The 22,210-nt window shown below is 39.5% G+C and overlaps 1 protein-coding gene across 1 annotated transcript in view; it reads left to right on the top strand.

Annotated features, from left to right (window-relative positions):
• Window positions 1–22,210, top strand: part of ACTR3 (actin related protein 3) — a 43,356-nt gene that overhangs the window by 5,897 nt on the left and 15,249 nt on the right. Inside the window, exon 2 of the mRNA XM_034785798.1 lies at window positions 16,636–16,691. Within this exon, the coding sequence (XP_034641689.1) occupies window positions 16,636–16,691 (56 nt within the window). The remainder of the gene's footprint in view (window positions 1–16,635; window positions 16,692–22,210) is intronic.

The following is a 22,210-nucleotide window of genomic DNA, read 5'->3' as shown; positions in this document are numbered from 1 at the left end:
ATACAGAGGCATACTGTTAGGACACTCAGAAATGAATGTGCAGGTCCCAGAGGATGTGGTAGGAGAGAGGCAGCATTCTGCCAATGCCAACACAAATTACATTTGCAATACAAACATAACATTCAAAGCCATGTACCATTTCCTATTTTTGAGAACTGCATTCAAATAAAATATACTTTTTTTTTTTTTTTTGGGCATTTTTAAAATTACTTAAAATAAGTTTCACAAGTAGAAAGCAAATAACTTGTATTTCTGAATCTATCAGGGAGGTATGGTAATATATAAGTGCTTGTATTAATGCTTGTATTTGGCTTTGTTAATCTGCTATGGTATAACATTTACAGATATAATCTTCTTTATATAGTGTACACTTCATAGATGGCTAAACCAGTGATTCTCAAACTTCTGTACTGGTGACCCCTTTCACACAGCAAGCCTCTGAGTGCGACCTCCCCCCTTATAAATTAAAAATACTTTTTTTATATATATTTAACACCATTATAAATGCTGAAGGCAAAGTGGAGTTTGGGGGGGGGGGAGGCTGACAGCTCGTGACTCCCCCGCAACGTAATAACCTCACGACCCCCTTGAGGGGTCCCGACCCCCAGTTTGAGAACCCCTGGGCTAAACTATAAATTGAGGAGATTCTGAGTAAGTTCCCATTTTGAGCAATGGTATATTTTTAAATGGCATGGTATCGTCAGATCTAACTTTTAAATATAAAGGTACAATTTCTAAAGAGTCAAGTCACTAGTGCAGTTATTTTATAAACCTTGAATACCTGTGAATTTAACTTAATAGCAAATTATATTTTGGTACCCAAGCCAGTTTGAACAGTTAGAGGAGACACCTTTCTCTATGCTTTCTAGTAGCTGCCATAGTGCTGATGGCTGGTTGACGTGATCTTAAGGTAGGTGCTGAAATGACGTAGCATGGAAAACTTGATTTTAATTGGGCTTTCATTTGTATATCTTTATCCCAAATCTGAGTAAAAACTAACTGATACAGCAGTTGTGATCCTTTCATTGTTTGTGTGGTTTCTTCTTCTTCTGGACACACATTAAAATCTGTATTAGCAGCCATCACAACAGCAATATAACATAACATTCTTCTCAAATGGAACAACATTAGAAACTGTAAGCACATGGCTTCCTCCAATATTTCTATTGAACTTCTTTAAGCTCCAGAGAATTAAAACGCCACATCTAGTTTGCTTTATCAAAATTGGCAGTTTTGTTGCATATCTTAATATTTGAAATATAAAATTAAGGAAATAACTAATTTTACCCAAACTGGATAAAAATGATTATTTTCCCCAAAAGCATATCCTGATTGTCAGAGACACCCAAAGAATTGGATAGGTACAGTTTGTATGCACACAAATATCTGCTTCAAAAAAATAGGTATCTTAATATGGAGCTCATCTCTTCTGCTGCTAGAAACTACTTTTCCAACTCCAAAGCCTCCTGGTTGCTTCAGGAGGAACAGGTCTCTCTTCTAGCCTCCATTTTTGTGTTGTCATCACCCATGAATAACTCCAGTGTGTGGCTCCTGCTGCTCTGGTTTCTGTGCTGCATCATGAAATTGACATGATTCTTGAAATTTTTTTTTGCAACCTAGAAGGTTCTGAATGTCAGTAGTGACACTGACCAGAATGTTAATGTCACTCTGCTGCTGCTTGACAAAGCCATAAGTAGTACCACACATAAAACCTGTCTGTGCTGACTCAAAGATAAGTCTGATTGTTTTTTCCCACTAGGAAACTTGTTTTACCAACCATAACAGCCTGACATATTTGACAGGTTTCATAGTAGCAGCCGTGTTAGTCTGTATCTGCAAAAAGAACAGGAGTACTTGTGGCACCTTAGAGACTAGCAAATTTATGCTCTAATAAATTTGTTAGTCTCTAAGGTGCCACAAGTACTCCTGTTCTTTTGACATATTTGATATGTTTTAATTTACTGAAAACTTAAGTATAGTAGACACTGATTAGCATTACTTTCCCCAAGAAAAACTTCCCTCTGGCCACTGGATTCCCAAAGTATTGTATTTATAGAATATCAAGGTTGGAAGGGACCTCAGGAGATCATCTAGTCCAACCCCCTGCACAAAGCAGGACCAATCCCCAGACAGATTTTTGCCCCCGATCCCTAAATGACCCCTTCAAGGATTGAACTCACAACCCTGTTTAGCAGGCCAGTGCTCAAATAACTAAGCTATCCCTCCCAAATATTCCACCCACCTGCGGTATTCTGGTAAGTTTTTAGACATGTGTAGTGCTGCTAAATATGGTATATTCAACAAGAAGAAAAGGTCAAACAATGAATCACCATGACAATGAGGATTCCAACAGCATAGACCGGGGGTGGCCAAACTTATTGACTGTCTGAACCACATATGACAATCTTCAGAAGTTTGAGAGCTGGGGTGCGCCTACCAGGGCTCCAGTGTAATAGCTGAAGCCCTGAGACACCCCCTCCACACTGGGCAGAAGCCCCTAGCCCCAACACCCTGGTGCAAGGCAGAAGCCCCAAGCTCTTCTCTTCCTCCCCCCCCACCCCCCAGTCTGGTAGGCAGAGAATGCAGGGGGGCCCTCTGTGAGCTGCACTTCAACTATAAAAGAGCCACATGCAGTTTGTGAGCCATGGTTTGGCGACCCTTGGCATAGACTGTGTTAGAGATCACTCCTTGTTTTGTCTTTTGGGAGAGTGCTATACCACCAACACCAGTGTCAAATGAGAAAAAACATTGGTACCCTAATTTTGTCCAGAAACTGTTCAGATTCTGTGGGCTGGATTTGTATTTGTTTGGAATTCATAGTGCCATAATGCATCCTCCACAGACTCCAGTCTCAAAACTCCCACCCTCTTCTGATATCTTAGAGCCCCACAATTGTGGTCAAGACATTGTTCAATATCTGAATTTATTATAAAAAGGTTGGTCCTGGATGGGTTTATCATGCTGTTGTGGATGCCAAGCAGCTTAAGTAGTAACTATTCATAAGCTAGCTACCAAAGGAGGACTATCAAACATAACTTGGAAGCAATAGACTCATTAGCTGTGATTACACTAGGAAAACTTGACCCAAAACTCCCACAGGTTCTGCTGAATGTTTAAACTGGGAGCTGCAGTATAGACAAGGTTCTGGTGGCCTGTGCCATTTTTTTTTTAAAAATTGCCATTTTAATTGAAACTCTGATAAGATGGATTTGGTCACAAGAGATTTGCTTTCACTGCTACTTCTAATGGTTTTAACAGTGGTTCAGTTGGTTCCCCTGGTTCAACCGGTAGTGTTAGAATGAATGGGAATATTTTGGTGAACTTCCCCATATAGCAAATTTCTTAGAGTAGTTAAGAAGTTTCTGAATTTTGGATTTGTTTTGTGTTAAGAACCTATTTCATTTTTTTACGGGTTTACTCAGATTCAGGAAAGAGAGACACAGATAACTGTAGAATTTGGATAAATCATAGTTCTGTTTATTAAATACAAGAAAAACAATAATACTTTGAAATGTAAATCAGTGTTTTAGAAGTTTTTCTCTTTCTTTTCCAAGATACTTAGACAATTGTCAAAATAAATGGTAGCTTCCTTTCTCTTTACACAGCTGTAACTCTCTGGTTTCACTTTACATTTTATCATGATCTTATTTAATATTAATGGCTTAAGGTGGGTAAGTATGTATTGTCACAGTGAAAATATTCACCGAAGTGAATTTACAGTAGTCTCTCTTTAGGGGAAGAATGTTTGTTTTTTAAATTCCTACATCCGTTGACTAGCCTCAGTTCAACAACATCCTCTCAAATATCCAGTGTTGCAGTAGTTGCCTGGTCCAGTTGTCTGGTTTGCGCATCCCCTGTGTCTAGAAACACTTTTAGACTCCCATCTCTGTTTTTTCTAGTCTGCATCCTCAGAGTATTTTGTCTGGGATAATTTGAAATTGTGTGCATCTCCTTCAATCACAATGTTAAGTTTCCTTTTTTGACTAGTAGTAATTCAGTCCTGTTAATTTAAAGTTATTTAAAACCCAACATTTATGATTGAAGTAGTTGCGAACAAAAAAAAAAATCAAAATTCCTAAGATAAAGACCGGTCCCATACTAGCTAATAATTAGAACTTCACTAGTACAGAAGTTTGGGGCACTGGATTGAAGAAACAGTGCTCACTGAAAGTTTTCTTGTCAGCAAATTGTGAATTTTAGTTTGTTGATCTCAGTTCTTGCCTAGATTTGTCATCCCATGTCTGATTCTTAAGAGCATTTGAGAAGATATATTAGAGCTGCGCTTAGAAGAAATTAATTAGCCTTTCTTCCCTTGTCGTTTCCCAGTAATTCAAGTATTGAAGGGATTCCAGAGGCTTCACTGCTTCCTGACCAACTTTTATCTGTCCAGCTGTAGCACAAAATCTGTTCTATAGGACAGGATTTTCAATTTCTTTTCCTTTTTCTCCAGGAGAAATGAAAAATACACTCTTCTTGGGCTCCCCAACTGTCCTGATCCTCCATATTGATTCAAATACAGCAACAACATAAAAGACTGAAATTAGTCCTCAACAGTCCCACAGCTTTGTCCACACTTCTTGCGGTCACTTCAACATACATATGTAAAGACTAAATATGTTCCCATTTTTATCAGTGATGCGCCGAAGTAGTTTTTGTGATGCTTTAAAAACAGCTGATCCCTGTCCACATCGTGCTTGCACTGTTGTAAATGTCCTCCTTAACTGTGGGAAGAAATCTGATACTGCTTTGAGTGCAGTATGAAAACCCTAATTAGAATACCACCAGGCACAACTAATGAAAAATTAGTACAAAATTTTCTAGTGTAGATAAGACATTACTGGACTGCAGATTTTCCAAAGTCTCCTTGCTGGAAAGGACCAGTTGTGGGCCATTTTTTTTGCATGACTTAATCCATCAAATCTTGTTGGTCATTGAACATCTTTGTAAACATTGAAACAAATGAAATGGTACATTAGCATATGTATTTTGTGCTGTTTAGTGTTGTAAAAGTTGCTACTGAGAATGTGCTTGAAAGGAAGTAAAAAGAAGCCACATTAATCTGTGTGGACTAGATGTAATTTATTTGAGCATAATTGTTTCAGTTGTCAAATGAATGTTGAAGGCTCTTGTGTCATCCAGGGTGTGGTTATTCTGCCGTTTAATGATGAAAGATTGTAGAAATGTGTAGTAGATTTTATTCACTGATAAATTTTGCACCACATACTTTTTGCACATTGTTAATATTTTGCATATTTGCTATGTAGAGTAATAAGGGAGTTAGTCTATAAATTTCCAGTTGGCTTGAATGTCCTTACTAATTTTCTATTTTATGTTGTGTACCCAGTCGTTAAGGACATCTACGTAATCACTCTTGTCTTAACATTTTGTACCTACCATCATTCTATGTAACACTTAAGTTTTCATTAACTAAAAGATTACAGGGGGAAAAAAATTCTCTCCATTTTGTTTTGTGTATTTGACAGCACTGTGTGAATAGTCAGTTTCGTTATTTCCTCTGCTAAAGGTAATTGTTTGTGTGGGTGTGTCAAACAGCAGCAAGGGAAACATACATAAATAAAGTACAATTTGGAAGAGGCATTCAGGTAGAGTAGTACTTTAAATTACTTTCACCTCATTTTTAAAAATTAATTATCTGTAGATAAAAATATAATTTTTTTTTTAATTCTAGATATTATGGAAGAAGTGAGTTTTGAAAAGGGATTTTAAATAGTGGAGGTAATGGTCTGCAGAATGTAATATTGACTCAAGACCTACAATTTATAAAATAAAATAAATAAAACAAAACAAAAAAACCCAAAACCTGTAATGAGAAAGGAGCAATCCAAATGAACTATGAAATATCTGAGTACTGCAGCATCACAAAAGGTGTTACCCACAGTTACATCCTACTCCACAGCTATTTAAAAAATATAAATAAATAAAATAAGAGGGAAAGTTTAGAAGACAGCAGACAGGGCATATCAGTCAATGGCATATACATCAACAACATAAGATATGCCAGTGACCTAGTTTACCCATCTCTTTCACAAGGGAAGAACTTGAGAACATGCTTATTACTGTGAACAGTGCCAGCAAGAAAAAAGGAATGATGATCAACATTAGAAAGACAAAATGTATGCTAAGTAAACAATAACACACATGGTAGGCAACACCAATACCTCAATGCTCAAGTTAGGAACATAACATAAAAATGGCTCTACTGGGTCAGACCAATGGTAAATCTAGCACAGTATCTTTTCTTCTGATTGTGTCTGGTGCCAGATGCTTCTGAAGGAATAAACAGAACAGAGCAATTATGAAGTGATCCATCCTGTCACCCAGTCCCAGTTTTTGGCAGTCACAGGCTTAGGGACACCCAGAGCATGAGATTGCATCCCTGACCATCTTGGCTAAAAGCTATTGATGGACCTGTCCTCCATGAAGTTATCTAATGCTTTTTTGAATGCAGTTATACTTCTGGCCATCACATCATTGCCTGGCAACAAATTCCACGGGTTGACTGTACGAAGAAGTACTTCCTCATGTCTGTTTTAAACTTGCTGCCTATTCACTTCATTGGGTGATCCCTGGTTTTTGGGAATAAATAAAACTTCCTTACTTGCTTTCTTCATGCTATTCATGATTTTATAGACCTCTCTCGTATTCTCTCCCCCCCCCCCCCCCCAGTTGTCTCTTGTCTAAGATGAACAGTCCCATTCTTCTTAATATCTCGAATGGAAGCTGTTCCATACCCCAATCAGTTTTGTTGCCTTTCTCTGTACCTTTTCCAATTCGAGTATATCTTTTTTTTTTGAGATGGAGCGACCAGAACTGTGTGTACACACACCCCTACCTTGAATACTATTATGCCTTTATATAGTGGCATTATGATATTATCCCTTTACTAATGGTTTCTAACATTGTTAGTGCTTTTTTTTTTTTTTTTTCTGCTGTTGCTGCACATTGAGTAAATGTTTTCAGAGGACTCCAAGATTATTCTTGAGTGGTAACAACTAACTAGATCGCATCATTTAGTATGTATAGTTGGGATTATGTTTTCAAGCCTGTGATTCTTTGCATTTATTAACATGGAATTTCATCTGTAATTTTGTTGCCCAGTCACCCAGTTTTGTGAGATCTTTTGTAATCGTCACAGTCAACTTTGGACTTAACTATCTTAAGTAATTTTGTATCATGTGCAAACTTTGCCACCTCACTGTTTACCCCTTTTTCTAGATTGTTTATGACTACGTTGAACAGTACTGGTCCGAATACAGAACCTTGGGGGATCCCGCCTAATTACCTCTCTCCACAGTGAAAACTGACTGTTTATTCCTAGCCTTCATTTCCTGTCTTTTAATCAGTTACTGATCCATAAGAAGACCTTCCCTCTTAAGCAAAGTAAGCAGTCACAGGATAAGAGCCTTTAGTGAGGGGCCTTGTCAGAGACTTTCTGAAAGTCCAAGTACATGGTATTAACTGGAACACTCTTGTCCACACATTTGTTGACACCCTCAAAGAATTTTAATAGATTGGTTAAGCATGATTTTCCTTTACAAAAGCCATGTTGATTCTTCCCCAATGTATTGTTTCATGTGTGTGTCTGATAATTGTTTCAATCAGTTTGCCTGGTACTGAAGATAGGGTTTTTGGCCTGCAATTGGATTGTCTCTAGAGCCTTTTTAAAAATTCAGGGTCATATTAGGTATCTGCCAGTCATCTGGTACAGAGACTGATTTAAGTCATAGGTTATATACCAGAGTTAGTACTTCTGTAATTTCAAATATGAGTTCCTTCAGAACTCTTGGGTGAATACCATCTGATCCCGGTGACTTATTACTGTTAAATGTTACAGTTTGTTCCAAAACCACCTCTGTTGACATCTCAATCCAGAACAGTTCCTCAGATTTGTTATCTAAAAAGAATGGCTCAAATGTGGGAATCTCCCTTACATCCTGTCCAGTGAAGACCAATGCTAAGAATTCATTTAGCTTGTCTGCAATGGCCTTGTCTTCCTTGAGTGCTCCTTTAGCACCACTATCATCCAGTAGCCCCACTGATTGTTTGGCAGGCTTCGTGCTTCTGGTATACTTAAAAAAAAAAAAAAAAAAAAAAAAAAAAAAATCTGCAGTTAGTGTCTTGCTAGTTGCTCTTCAGATTCTTTTTTGGCCTGCCTAATGACTTTTTTGCACCTTTCTATTTTCCTCAGTAGGATATGGCTTCTAAAGGATGCCTTTAGCCTCTAACTGCCTCTTTTACTGTGCTGTTTAGCCATGGTGGCATATTTTTGGTCCTCTTACTCTTTTGGGGTATACATTTAGTTTGAGCCTCTATTATATGGTAGTTTTCAAATCGTTTCCATGCAGTGTGAAGGCATTTCACTCTTGTGATAGTTAAATGGAAGTTAAAAGGAACGAACTTCATCTTTTTTTTTTTTTTTTGTAGTTCCCCTTTTTGAAGTTAAATGCTAGTGTGGTGGGTTTCTTTGGTATTTTCCCCACTTACAAGGATGTTAAATTTAATTATATTATGGCTGCTGTTACTGAGTGTTTCAGCTATATTCACCTCTTGGACCAGATCCTGTGCTCCACTTAAGACTAAATCAAGAATTGCCTCTCCCCTTTTGAGTTCCAGGACAAGCTGCTCCAAGAAGCAGTCATTAATGGTGTCTAGAAATTCTTTGCATCCCATCCTGAGGTGACATGTACCCAGCCAATATTGGATCGTTGAAATCCTTCATTAGTATTTGCTCTTCTGTTTTTGTAGCCTCTTTAATCTCCCTGAGCATTTCATAATCACTGTCTTCATCATGGTCAGCTGGTTGGTAGTATATTCCTACTACCTATAGCCTTATTCGAACATGGAATTTTTATCCATTGAGATTCTCTGATACAGTTTAAGATTTATACTATATTTGACTTTCTGCTTTCTTTCACATATATGCCACCAGCATGAGCTACTTTGTCATTCCTATATATTTTGATCCTCTGGTATTATCATGTCCCGTTGATTATCAACATCATCATCATCATTCCATCAAGTCTCTGTGATGCCTGTTATATCAATATTCTCATTTAATACCACACACTCAAGTTCACAAGCACTTATAAAATTTGTCAATATTTACTTGTCTGCTTTCATATGATGTAATTGAATGGCACTCTTTTTCATTTTACTGTTTCTCTTCAGTTCCTACTTTGTTGTGGAACAAGTGAATAGTTTCCCCTACTTGGGGAGTCTAATAACATCAGACAGAAGATGCGATTAAAAAAAAGGTATTCAGTAACATACAAAGACTTCTGTGTAGTCAAAAGTTAAAACTGCATATCCACGCTAGATTGCTGATGTGCTACATATGGTCACCCCTGTTGCACGGATGTGGAAGCTGGGCTCTTAAAAAGGACACAGACAAAACTCGGTGGTTTTGAGTTGTGGTGTTACAGAAGAACATTAAAAATTAGCTAGATCACCAAAATGACGAATGATGAGGTGATAAGGATGAATTTAAAAAGAGCACAATTATTAGAGACCCTGTGTAAAAGAATAATATCTTTTTGGATGTATTGCTTGCTTATCACAGAGTGACTCAATTTCTATACTCATACTATCAGACAAGATTGCAGGCAAACCAGGAAGAAAGAGAACCACCTACATTGGAGATGTTGCTAGATGGATTGGTATCCAAAGAAGAGCGGAAGCTGTACAGCTGTGTCCTGACTGAGAAGAATGGAAGGTGGAAATTGACAACCTCTGTATCAGAGACATCACTTGAAGGGAAGAGAGAGACTGTTCTGCAGACCACAGTAATGAAGACAATTCATGTGTAGGAGGCAGCAAGTTACACAGTATTCTTCACTATTCAGTGTTTCATGCAATTATGAGGCATTGCTTCAGTTTTATTCTCTGTTCCTTTCCCTCCTGCGCTTAATCCAAAATATGCAGCTTTAATTTTAATGAATCACTTACTGTATCTCTATGAACAATTGGCCATGTTGTGGTGTATTCCCCCCGTTCTGATTTTTCACATTTGCTGTCTGGTCACCCTAGGGGAGGAAGAACTACACAGATTAAAAAAATGCACTTCTGACTCTGGAGTTGACTTTCACTTGCAACCTCACTGTTTAAGAAATGCGGACGTGGCACATGGTCATATCTGCCACCCTGAGACCTGGCAAACTTTGGCTGTTAGGAGTTTTTCTTTTAGATGATTCTTTGGTCACAGGCTTACAGCAGTGTTGCAGAATATACAGTCTTGGCTGGCTAAGCCAGACTAATAAAAAAAAAAAAAAAAAGGGGGGGGGGGGGGGGGGGGGGGGGGGAGAGGGAGAAGAAATAAGATGGGAAGGAAAAGACCCTGGATGGGCAAAACCGGACAAGACAACGAAGACTCACTGCCCAGATGGAGTTCAGGATTTAGCTAGAGCCAGTGGAGGTTGCAATGTCTCTGGAACCCTCTTCTTGGACCAGTCTGATCAGAATGACACAGGCATAGTGGTGTCACAGTTGATCGCAGCATCCCCTGAGATGGTGGAGGTGGCAGCCATTTTGTTGAAGCTCAATCCTTATCCTTCTTCTTTTGCTCAGGCAGCATTGTGGTTTTCAGCTTCTTGTTCCTGATTTCCCCCAAATTCTTGTTCTTTTAAGGACTGTTTACCAGGCATGTCCTTAGCAGTCCTTGAGTTATATCAGCACGCCTTTTTGGTTTAGACTAATTCAGTCTTTTTCTGTTTTCCTATTGCACCATTTCCCACCAACATTTATCATTATATGGAATTGGAACATTTCATAAACGTATCTACTTTCTCACAGCTTGAGTTGCTAGTGAGGAGGCTTGCCAGGCCTCAGTTATCACTACCACCTGTACCTGTCTTTGGGTGGAATTTCTCAATACTCTCACTCTTCTGTTTAGTCTGTAGAAGAGAAGAACAAGGGGGATTGATAGCTGCTTTCAACTACCTGAAAGGGGGTTCCAAAGAGGATGGATCTAGACTGTTCTCAGTGGTACCAGATGACAGAGCAAGGAATAATGGTCTCAAGTTGCAGTGGGGGAGGTCTAGGTTGGATATTAGGAAAAACTTTTTCACTAGGAGGGTGGTGAAGCACTGGAATGGGTTACCTAGGGAGGTGATGGAATCTCCTTCCTTAGAGGTTTTTAAGGTTAGGCTTGACAAAGCCCTGGCTGGGATGATTAGTTGTGGATTGGTCCGGCTTTGAGCAGGGGGTTGGACTAGATGACCTCCTGAGGTTCCTTCCAACCCTGATATTCTGAGTCTTCTCTCTTGAGTTAAAGGGAAAGAACAGACCCAACTTGTATTATTTTCAGAAACTCAAGTGGCTCTTGGGAGGGACCCAGCCTGGTCTTGGTTTTCCTTCCAGAGTGTCTCCCCTCATCCATTCCCTCCTCTGATTGAAACTCCTTTTCTCAAAGCCTCCCTGGTTATGTCTTCACTGCAGAGTTAGGTCAGGCTTTAGCCGAACCCTGCTTCCATCCATGCAGGAAAAACCTCTAGTTGGGGCTTGAGGGAGTCTCAAGCACAGTTAAGGGCGTTGACTTGAGCTCAGTTTTTGCTTCAATCCAGGCTGGCAGCCCACCTATTTTGCAGTGAAAATGAAGAGGTAGGTTTATTAAACCCAGGTGCTGTTAGTCCTGCAATCCTAGTCTACAGTTCCACCTGAGCTGCACTTTGTCTACCTCCCTTATTCTACACTGGAAATCATCTATGCTGCCTCAGCATTTAACCCAAGATTTGACTGCTCCATTTCTGCTGTGCATCCACAGCATTTGAACAGAGATGTCATAAATAAATTCTCTCCTTGTGCTGCCTGGAAGCTGACACCAGTCACCTGCTGGTATGATATCAGTAAGCCCTATATTTGGGGGGAATACACCTAAAAGAACATTTTTATGTTTAGTGGACAGGAAAGAAACTGGCTTGCAGACTGAAATCCTTAATGACATTCGCATTAAAAGTTCTTGTTACCAAATGCTGTTTACTTTTATCTTTAGAATTGTCTGCATTAATAATGAGTAACTCCATTTGGAAGTTATGTACATGAAGTATTTGTTCTCATGTCACTGCCACAGACGACAGCGCCATGCTAGATGTGAGAGAGCACCCTGCAAATGAATTCGTAGAGCAGCCAGTTTCTTGCACCACTAAGAACTATGGGATATCTCATCAGAAATCCATCCCCGCATACAGACTAGTACAGCACCATACAATGCAGTTATGTAGGTCTGGCACAGGCAGGGGTTTTGCAGTGGGGATATTTCACCCAGACTATATTAGCTTGAGTTAACTGCAGTGGAGACAACACTCCCTATTAGCGCAATAAAACACCTGCGGCTGACCTGTGTCTGCTGGTTCAGGCTTGCAGAGCTATAAAATTGCAGCATAGACATTTGGGCTCAGGCTGGAGACCAGGCTCTGAATGTTTGCATTACAATTTTTAGCCCCACAAGCTCAAGTCAGCTGTGGGTGTTTTATTGCATCGTAGACATACCCCCGGTGTGCCTGAGCCCAGTTACCATTTGCTCAATGGCTTCTGTTACATGGCCTAGGTGTGAAGTCTTCCTTTTGTCTCACTGTTTTTTTTTCCACTTGGAAAGTCAGGCCAGTTGAGAGACTGTTGCTGTGCTGTTTGCTTCCTTATTTAGTAGTTAGACCCATTCAGCCTTCATGGTTTGCAATTACAAGTCTTGTGACTGAGGGGACGTATTGAAATTTTGTGCTCTCCCTGACATTCCCATAATATCAGAAATCCTACACATAAAACATTTGGGGGGACAGATCAATATTTATTACTAAGCACTACCAGCACTATGGTCATGGCATATAATAATGTTAATTGTTAATGATTTTAAGTGTTGGTTCAGTAGTTCATAGACTAAAAGGAGGATGCTGTCTTCCATTTACTTTCAATTACAGTTTGGAATTGGGTAATACTTTGGAGTGAAATCTATATTAATGGCATCAGGATTTATTTCTGATAATACCTGAGAAGATCAAATATTTGATCTGTAGTTACTCATGTTAGTATCTACACCCTGTGGCTTTGCTTAATATTTGTATATAGTATGCCAAGAACATTTTTACTCCACTTGCCTGGCCAGATTTACATAATCATAGCCAGGAGTAGTGATGGCTGAATTATTATTTTGTAAATAGTAGCTCCCTACTGAATTTGGGTAATGTTAGCTGTTTTAAGTAGATGTTAAAATTCTGATTACCTTACAGGAACAATTGTTGTATGCAGTGTTGTTGTAGCCATGTTGGTCCCAGGATATTGGAGAGACAAGATGAGTGAGGTATCTTTTATTGGGCCAACTTCTCTTGGTGAAAAAGACAAGCTTGCAAGCACCCCACAGACCAGCATACACCAACTCAAAGTGGCACAAGACTCCACCAGAACAATACATGGAAAAATCTACAGACAAATCTCCACTGCTACAATGATCAACCCCCCGCATAACACGCCTTTCAAGATCCATGGGTCTACACATGCCTGTTACAACATGTAGCGTTCCTCATCCAGTGCACTAAATGCCCCAATAGTAACTGGGTGAAACCAGACAATCGCTACGCTCTCGAATGAACTCTCACCATATTTTTTTCTTTTATCGTTTTCCTGTATCACCTGTGGGTGAACACTTTTCACAAAGCGATCACTCTATACCTGACCCCTCAACCTCAAAGGAAATGTGCACAACACTTTCAAAAGATGACCCTGGGAGCTTGAGCTTAAGCTTAAGCTCATAATTTTGCTAGACACTAAAAATCACAGACTGAATAGAGATACTGGATTTAGGGCTTGTTACAATAATCTAACCCACTAACAACCCCCCCACCACCCTCTTTCCTTCCTATGATTGGCGGGTTGTTAGTTGGCCACTTCACCTTGAATGGTCCCTTGAAATGTGTTAACTACTTATGGTAAACAAGTGTGTCAAATCTTATGTTTAGCAGTGAGAGTTTGAGTTATGGGGGGAGGGATAGCTCAGTGGTTTGAGCATTGGCCTGCTAAACCCAGGGTTGTGAGTTCAATCCTTGAGGGGGCCACTTAGGGATCTGGGACACAAATCACTACTTGGTCCTGCTAGTGAAGGCAGGGGGCTGGACTCGATGACCTTTCGGGGTCCCTTCCAGTTCTATGAGATAGGTACACCAGAAGTGCTACAGGGGTGTAGCTTCACCAATGCAGATGCGCCACTGTAGCGCTTCTGGTGAATGCATTCTAAGCTGATGGGAGAGAGCTCTCCCACTGGCTTAACTCCACCTCCCACAAGAGGCAGTTCTCCCGTTGACATAGTACTGTCTGCACTGGCGCTTAGGTCAGTATAATTTATGTAACTCGGGTGTGGATTATTCATACCCTAAGTGGTGAAATTTATTCCGAAGTAAATTCTAGTGTAGACAAGGTCTTCGTGAAGACCTGAAGAAGACTTCTGTGTAAGCTTGGAAACTTCTCTCTCACCAACAGAAGTTGGTCCAATGAAAGATACTACCGCACTCATCTTGTCTTTCACAGGAACAATCTTAGGTTTTTCCCTCTCTTCTAATGAAGAAAAATAAGTAGCTCAACAAGAACATTGAATAGGTAGCTGAATTTGGAGAAAATTCTCTTTGGTCAGGCTGTCATTAAGATGATCATATTATTATTTTACCTTTCTAGAAACTTGAAAACCATTGATAAGTGTTCTGTAGTTCAGGTCCTACAAGGTGATCTACCTCCCTATTATGTTTTACATTCATTTGTGTGGATTTGGTACTGTGGCATCCTAGAAGAATGTTATAGAGCAATATAACTTGATTGGAGCAATGTATAATATGCTATTAGTACAGAGTTCTGTTTGGGAAAGTTAGGGGAAGAGAACTCAACTCAAAGTGCCCACCTTCCTCTCTGTAAGTCAGACCTGACTCAGAGAGATCCCCAAATCTAATAAGGTTTTTCAAATTTATAGAAAATACTTTAGGGTGTAATCTGTAAACAGTGATGCTATATCAGTAGTCCCTTCCGCAATCTTTCTTATATTGGGATACTTTCAGTAATGGAGAAAGGGACTCAATTACTACTGCAAATAGGATTAAGACAGGGTGTGTCGCATACTTCATTGATTCAAACATTAGTCAGACACATCTTGGTTTACATGAGCAGCACTAGGGAACTTACTTTAGTCTTGTAAAATTCACTTTGCTTAAGGCGTCACTTTTTCAGTGAGTAAAATCTTTCCATTTTAACATCAGCATTGGATGAGTAGATCTGGTAAATTTGAAAAATAGTTATGCAAAGCTAGAGGGTGCTATTGGTTATATAAAAAGTAATCATTAAAAAATTATTCATTATGACTTTTCCCCCTGTTTTTTCACTTTTCTACCTCACTTCTGTCCCCTCCCCTCCGATGTCTCAATTTTTGACCACTCCATGTTAACTTACGGAATAGTATGTGGAAGTCTAGTCTAGTTTGTTAAAGGTGAATCCTCACTTTGAGAGACTACATTGGTAGTATAGCTGATAACATGCTGCCTCAGTATTCAGGCCTGGTTTACACTTTTGAGTGCAATAGTCAGGTCAACCTAACCCCAAAGTAGTTGTGAGTAGGTCAACAGAAACGTTTTTCCATAGATCTACCTACTGACTCCTGGAGAAATGGATTTACTAAATCAATGGAAAAACCCTTTCCATAGATGTAGGAAGCATCTACACTACTGTGCTGCAGCAGCACAACGGCAGCTCTGTAGATGTAGCAGCTGTAGTGTAGACATGCCCTTGGAGACCAAAGTTGAATGAATGTTTCTATTCTAACAATTAAAAAAAAAAAAAGCCCCACTTTATTTTTATTTTCAGAAGTCAGGCTGCTGTGTTCTTGCTGAATAAGCAGTATGTATTTTTAGATCTGCTGATCTCTGCTTTGAATGCAGCGTTTTTATTGAAAATACATCTTTCATCTGGCTATATTTGTCTTTCAGTTTTCAGTGTGTGTGTGTGTGTGTGTGTGTACTGGACTTTTTCCTACACCACAAAACTACTAAGCAGCATGTTGCTATCTGCAACAACCTAGTTTTTATTAGAATCTGCTGAGTTTGATACAAAAAGAGTTAAGTAGTTTTATATGCTAGGACAATTCTTGGATTTTTTCAGTGTTGGATGTTGCACTCGACGAGGGTTTAGGTTTTCAAGACAGAGTATACTTTTCCAGAACTTACTGACACTGTTCCCAGAATAGAAGGCGGATTATCATGAATAATACTTAGCAGACCTTCCAAAAAACAAACATTAAAATTTAAGAAATTGTAATTTCTCTCTCTTAATGTTCATAGGAGGGTGGAGTTTAATATTACACATTCCTTTCATGCACACAGCTATGCCTTTGTAAATATTTCTGTTATTTTCATGAAGATGTTTTTCTCTGAAGTATACAAACAAGGTTAGGGTTGTGCTTTAAACGTTTAGAAAAATGTTACGTTTCAGGCTTGATTTAATTGATTCAGCTCCATTGGAAGTTTGTGCCTTTATGACTACTCTTAAGAAATGTATTTAACCAATATTTCTGTGGCATTAATCATCACATAGTATCTTAGACTCAATATGGATAGGAATATTAGTAGCATAATCTGTTTGCCTTTTGTTTTGCAGGTATACAAAACTGGGATATGCTGGAAATACAGAACCACAGTTCATCATTCCTTCATGTAAGCATTTGTTTACACATGCACTAAAGTTCATGGTCTATTTATTTTTAAAATTAGAAAGATAGCCAGGAATACATGGCAGAATCACAGTGCACAGGGCTGGAAGTGGAATGTAAGCATTTGTCCCTGGGCATTAGGTAATTTTCCTGAAGATGTAGCCTCAATTTATGCAGAACGTAAGCTTCATTTAAAAAAAAAAAAAAAAAAAAAAACACCTTTTGAGGTTGAAAGGCTGGTAAAGGAGGCTGGCTTTAAAGTAATGGTAGCACAGGTATGGTTCACCTTTTCTAGTAGGCTTAGTTCTTAAGTAGTAAGAGACCATGTAAATATTTCAAGTTGTAACCATATATAACTGGAGAAAACGCTCTAATTTACAACTTTTGAGTATGTTTTCATATCTTCAGTTCTTTTGACCTGATGTATTTTCCCCAGACCTTTTCAGTGTTTCCATTAACAGTTTCCCAACTTAAGTTTTGCAGATGGTACTTGTAGAAACTGATTTTTTTAACTTTTTTTTTTTTCTTCATGTAAAACTTGCATATTTATTCTATCCTCTTCATGAAGGGGTTCCCAGTGATTGGTGCCAAACTGGAGTAGAATGTAGAATTCAATTAATTTCCTTTTGGAAATCCTTCTTTTAATTTTCTGGATGATTTGGCACCAAGTCATTGATCACCTGGGCCAAACCAATCAAGTATCAATTCTTGGTAGAAAAAACTAATCAGCACAAATGAATTTCACTGAATGAGTATCAAATGGAAATAGAATAAGAAGCAGTAGTGCTTAAAAACTGTTGTTGCAAAGTAAATATTGTGGATAGTTGGGGCTGTCTTGCTTTTTTGGCAACAATACTTTGTATGGGAAACTAAGGTTGGTGCATTTAATGTTTCTTATTGTTCCCCTTTCTTTTCTATGTGGGTTTTTAATTTGGATCTATCCACCTTTTTTGTTGTTGTTGTTTTGGATCATTTTTTGCCTTTTTTGTGTTTACTTGATATATCATCTCCAGTGTGTTATCCTCAGTTTTGTTTTTCCCCTTAAACCTGCACTTTCGATGTTGCCTTGCCAGCACTGCATATTTCACCAAAAACTGGTAACTACTAGCCCATTACTTCACTTTAGAATTTTAATTTTAAATGTGTTGTGGAAATTGCTATTTCTCGACAGGACTTTGAGAACAGTATATAGGAGCTATTGTTGGATTTACAGAAAATGTTGCCGAACAAATGCCTTTAACTGAATAATCCATTTGTCATTCTTTTTGCATTATAATATTAAAGCTAGACTTTTTATGTCCATATTTTAAGTGAATCTACTTACATGGATTAGAATATTTAAAACTTGTATTTGTACACTCCTGGATATTCAGATGTTTCTTCTATTTATTCTTCCTACATCTCTTCTTCCTTGCTAGTAATTCTAACTTGATCATAGTGATCTGCTTTAGACATTAAATATTGGAGTGGGAATTACTTAAGAGATAAGTAGGGAAATTATGTAACAGGCCATCAAGAAAAGAGGATAGTGGCACAGACATATGTTAAATCTTTGAGGAAATAAATGGATTTTAAATATCCATGAGTAAATTCAGTTACTTGTATATAAAACACAAATAAATTGCTATATTATGGAAATAGCTGCAGTCTAAATGGGACTGCTAATGAAAGGATCATAGTCTGCAACACTGTCATTTGATGAAACTAAATATTTCCTCATCTGTCCTTTAGGCCAGATTATATAATAATTACACTAATTGCATGAGTTTAAACTGAGATCCACCACCCAAAATGGGGTAAAATAGAATTGGTAATCCACATTAGATAAATTGCAGCAGTACTTATACATAAAATCGTACTGAAATAAGTGAGGTTCTCTTTTAAAAGCTTCTATATTTTTAGTTTCTTTCACTCCACCTTTGCTATTTTAATTTTTTTTCTTTTGATTTTAAATATTGGCTATTGCACTCTATTTGATTCTTTAGGGGGGAAAAGCTTATTATGTAACCAGTTTGAGCAGCATTCCTTCCCTCTTGATCAGTTGCTTTTCTTTCCTGATCTCCCACTCTCAAATAATTTTTCTCTCCCACTGTTCCTTTATATAGATTTCCTGCTTAATTCTGAATATGCATCTGTACTGCACAAGGAAACTTGCTGGAAAAATAAAGTAAAAGTGAAATATTGCATTGGCCAGGAAGCCTGTTTTTGAACCCGATTGGAGTTCACTGGTTCATTTTCTTTCTTTGCTGTCTCCCAGCTATTTGTTAATGTCCAGCAAACCATTCCGCTTTCTTCCCTTTGATTTTTACTGTGTGATCTATGTTCAAAATATCAACTAATTGATATCCCTCCAGCGCAAGCACTCCTATTTTCTTGTGTCCATATCAAAATATTTTTTGTGTGAACACAAATTTTAAATACTCATTCTCTTCTTTTTCCACTTGTTACATTTAAAACAAATGGCCCCATTAGTTTTTGAGCACAAAAGTCAGTCTGATACAAATACCTCCTCTTTCTTTAAAAGCTTTTTCAATCTTGTGCTGAACAAACCAAAGCCAACTGCTCTCTGATATTAGTGAAGAAGTTCCCATCTTCAAACACCATGGTAACCTGGTACTTTCACTACCCAGATTTAATTTCCAGTTTGTATCATCACAATGTACTGCTTTTTCTAAATTGCTTTTTTTATTTTTAAATATAGCCCAAAATGTAGGCTAGTTTCACATTCAACAATAAATATGGACTCATCCTATTTTAGGCTAGAGCAGGGGCAGGCAAACTTTTTGGCCTGAGGGCCACATCAGGTTTCTGAAATTGTATGAAGGGCCGGTTTGGGGAGGCTGTGCTTCCCCAAACAGCCAGGCGTGGCCCAGCCCCTGCCCCCATCTGACCCCACCCCCCGCTGACCACCCCTGCCCCGAATGCCCCCTGCTGCCCCATCTAACCCCTCCTCTCAATCCTGACTGCCTCCCCCACCCCCAGGACCCCTGCCCCATCCAACGCCCCTCCCTCCTTCTTGACTGCCTCCCCCGGGACTCCTGCTCCTATTCAACCCCCCTGTCCCATGCCCTCTGACCGCCCCTATCCACACCCCTGCCCCCTGACCAGCACCCTGAATTCTCCTGCCCCCTCTCCAACCTCCCCTGCTCCCTGCCCCCTTACCGTGCTGCCTGGAGCACCAGTGGTTGGCAGTGCTACTGCCACACCGCCCAGAGCATCAAGATGGGCAGCTGTGCTGCCCGGCTGGAGCCAGCCGCACCACAGAGCACCAATAATTGAACACCTTTTGACTTGCATACAGAAGTTTGAGACACCTGACTTCAGGAGAGGGTTTAATTTTAAAGGTGATCTGCAGGGTTGAAAAATTTACCAGTCATTTGCTAACCAGCAAGCTAACCCAACTAGCCAAATGAAGCTGCAGAAGATTGGAGGGGAAGGTCAGGTGCATCATACCTTTACTGGATCAGGCCAATGATCTATCTACCAAGTATCCTGTTTTTGATATTGGCCAGTATCTCAAGCTTCGGTGTGCAAAACCCCCATAATAAATAAAGAAGGTCTCTATAAGGGGAAGTGTCTTCCCAACTTTCTTTCTTCTGTCATGATAGAAGGTAAATAAGAATACTTGACTTATCTTTTCAATAGTATTCATTATTTTGTATATCTCCCTCAGGTCCCCTCTCTCTAAAAACTAAATAATCTTAATATTCCTATCTGTCTCTTTATGGAAATCTTTTTTTCCCCTGACTTTAATTCCTTTTTTGAATCCCTTCTTGGTCTGTTAATCTCTTTATGATGAGGTGTCTAGAACTAAACTCAGAGTTCAATCAGAGTGAAACATCCATTTATATAATGGCATGGTATTGAAAATATCTTTATCCCATTCTTTATGCATTTTAGTATCTTGTCTGCTTTTTTTGAATGTGGGTGCACATTGAGCAGCTGTTTCCTTTGTTCTCCTGTCTTTCCGGCTGCTGAGTGGTTGTTAGTTGATTGTGAAGGTAAAGTAGTCCATTGCCGGTTGAGGCAAGTCTTCAACACGTGGAATGAACAGCCGGTTTATTGACTGTGCTAAAATATTAACTTCTTTTTTGAGTAGTATCCCTATGGGTGCTCCACTTCAGGTGCTCATGCATCCCTTGAGCTCTTGATCAGAGATTTTTTCAGTTAGCAGTTGACCTGTGCATGCACCCTTTGCCGCCTCATGCCGGACACCGAAGCTAAGGGGTGTGTGGGGTAAATCACCTTCAGTTCCTTCTCAACTGCCTCAGCCTGAGACTGAGCCCTACTATGTCCAACTTGAGCATGCCTTGGCTTTCTATATTTCTAATATTTTGTATAATAACCCACACTCAGCTTCGGCAACCATGGCCTTAGCTACTGCTTCAGTCCCGATCTCCTATTTGGTACCGCAGGAGTTCAGATATACTAAGGACCTCTTGATAACAGATTAACCAGAGTCTCCGCTCCTCATGGGTACTGAGCGTCTCTTGATACCAAGACTCTGATCTCTGGACTACGATCCTCCAGTACCACAAGACTCTCCACTAAGGGTGCTCCTCGTTTGGATGAGATTGCAGGAGGATGAAGACCACTTCAGTCGATCTTCTTTATCTTTGTCCAGGCTTCTCCAATATATCCATTCAGGAACCCATTCTCTGAAAGTCATAGGGAAAATTGGGCTTATCAATGGTGATGGAACCAACCCTGGATGCCACCTTTACTTCCTTATGCTCCCTGCCGCCTCCGGCTGCCAATTGACAAATTTACAAGTACACTGGTACCGTCTGATAGGGGGGCCAGAGTTGTACAGCCCTCTCCTCCCCAGTCAGCCTCCCTGACAGCAGGAAACCTTTGATGAGCAGGAGGCTAGGGCAGATAAGGAGGCCACCTTTCAAATTCCTACTTCATCCTCATCTCTGGATGAGGTGGTTATGGTTCCGCCACCATCCATGGCCGATGATTTTTTTTCAGTAATTTCATGATCACAGTGACTGGCACTTTTCAAATTCCTCTCGGAGGCATCAAGAATTCACAGCACAAATTTTTGGATACCCTGCAGTCAGTAACACCCCCAGAATAGTTACACATCAATGAGGTGCTCCTGGATCCAGCTATACTGCTGTGGCAGACACCTGACATTATTCTGCCCACATGTAAACAGGGAGATAAAAAGTATTATTTTCTTTTTGTTTTCCCACCTCCCCCACCTAATTCTCCGGTGGTGGATGTGGTAAATGAGTAGGGTAGACAGTATTTCAGTAAGTCTACCCCATATAAGGACCAGAAAAGGCTGGATACCTTTGGGCCAAGAGCCTATTCTTCAGCATCCCTGCAGTTCAGGATTGTGATTATCCGGCAGTCATGCCCACATATAGTTTTGCAAATTAGAACAGGTTCACAGCATTTATTGAGCATCTCCCACAAGAACATAGGGAGCAATTCCAGTTCATCATCCCAGAAGGGCAGTTCGTGGCCAGAACCATGCTTCAAACATCCTTTGATGCTTCACACACTGCTACA

Source organism: Trachemys scripta, chromosome 11 (genome assembly GCF_013100865.1).
Source record: "Trachemys scripta elegans isolate TJP31775 chromosome 11, CAS_Tse_1.0, whole genome shotgun sequence".
NCBI classification, from domain to species: Eukaryota; Metazoa; Chordata; order Testudines; family Emydidae; genus Trachemys; species Trachemys scripta.
Note: the sequence above shows the minus strand (reverse complement) of the source record. Positions and strands in the feature narration are given on the sequence as shown.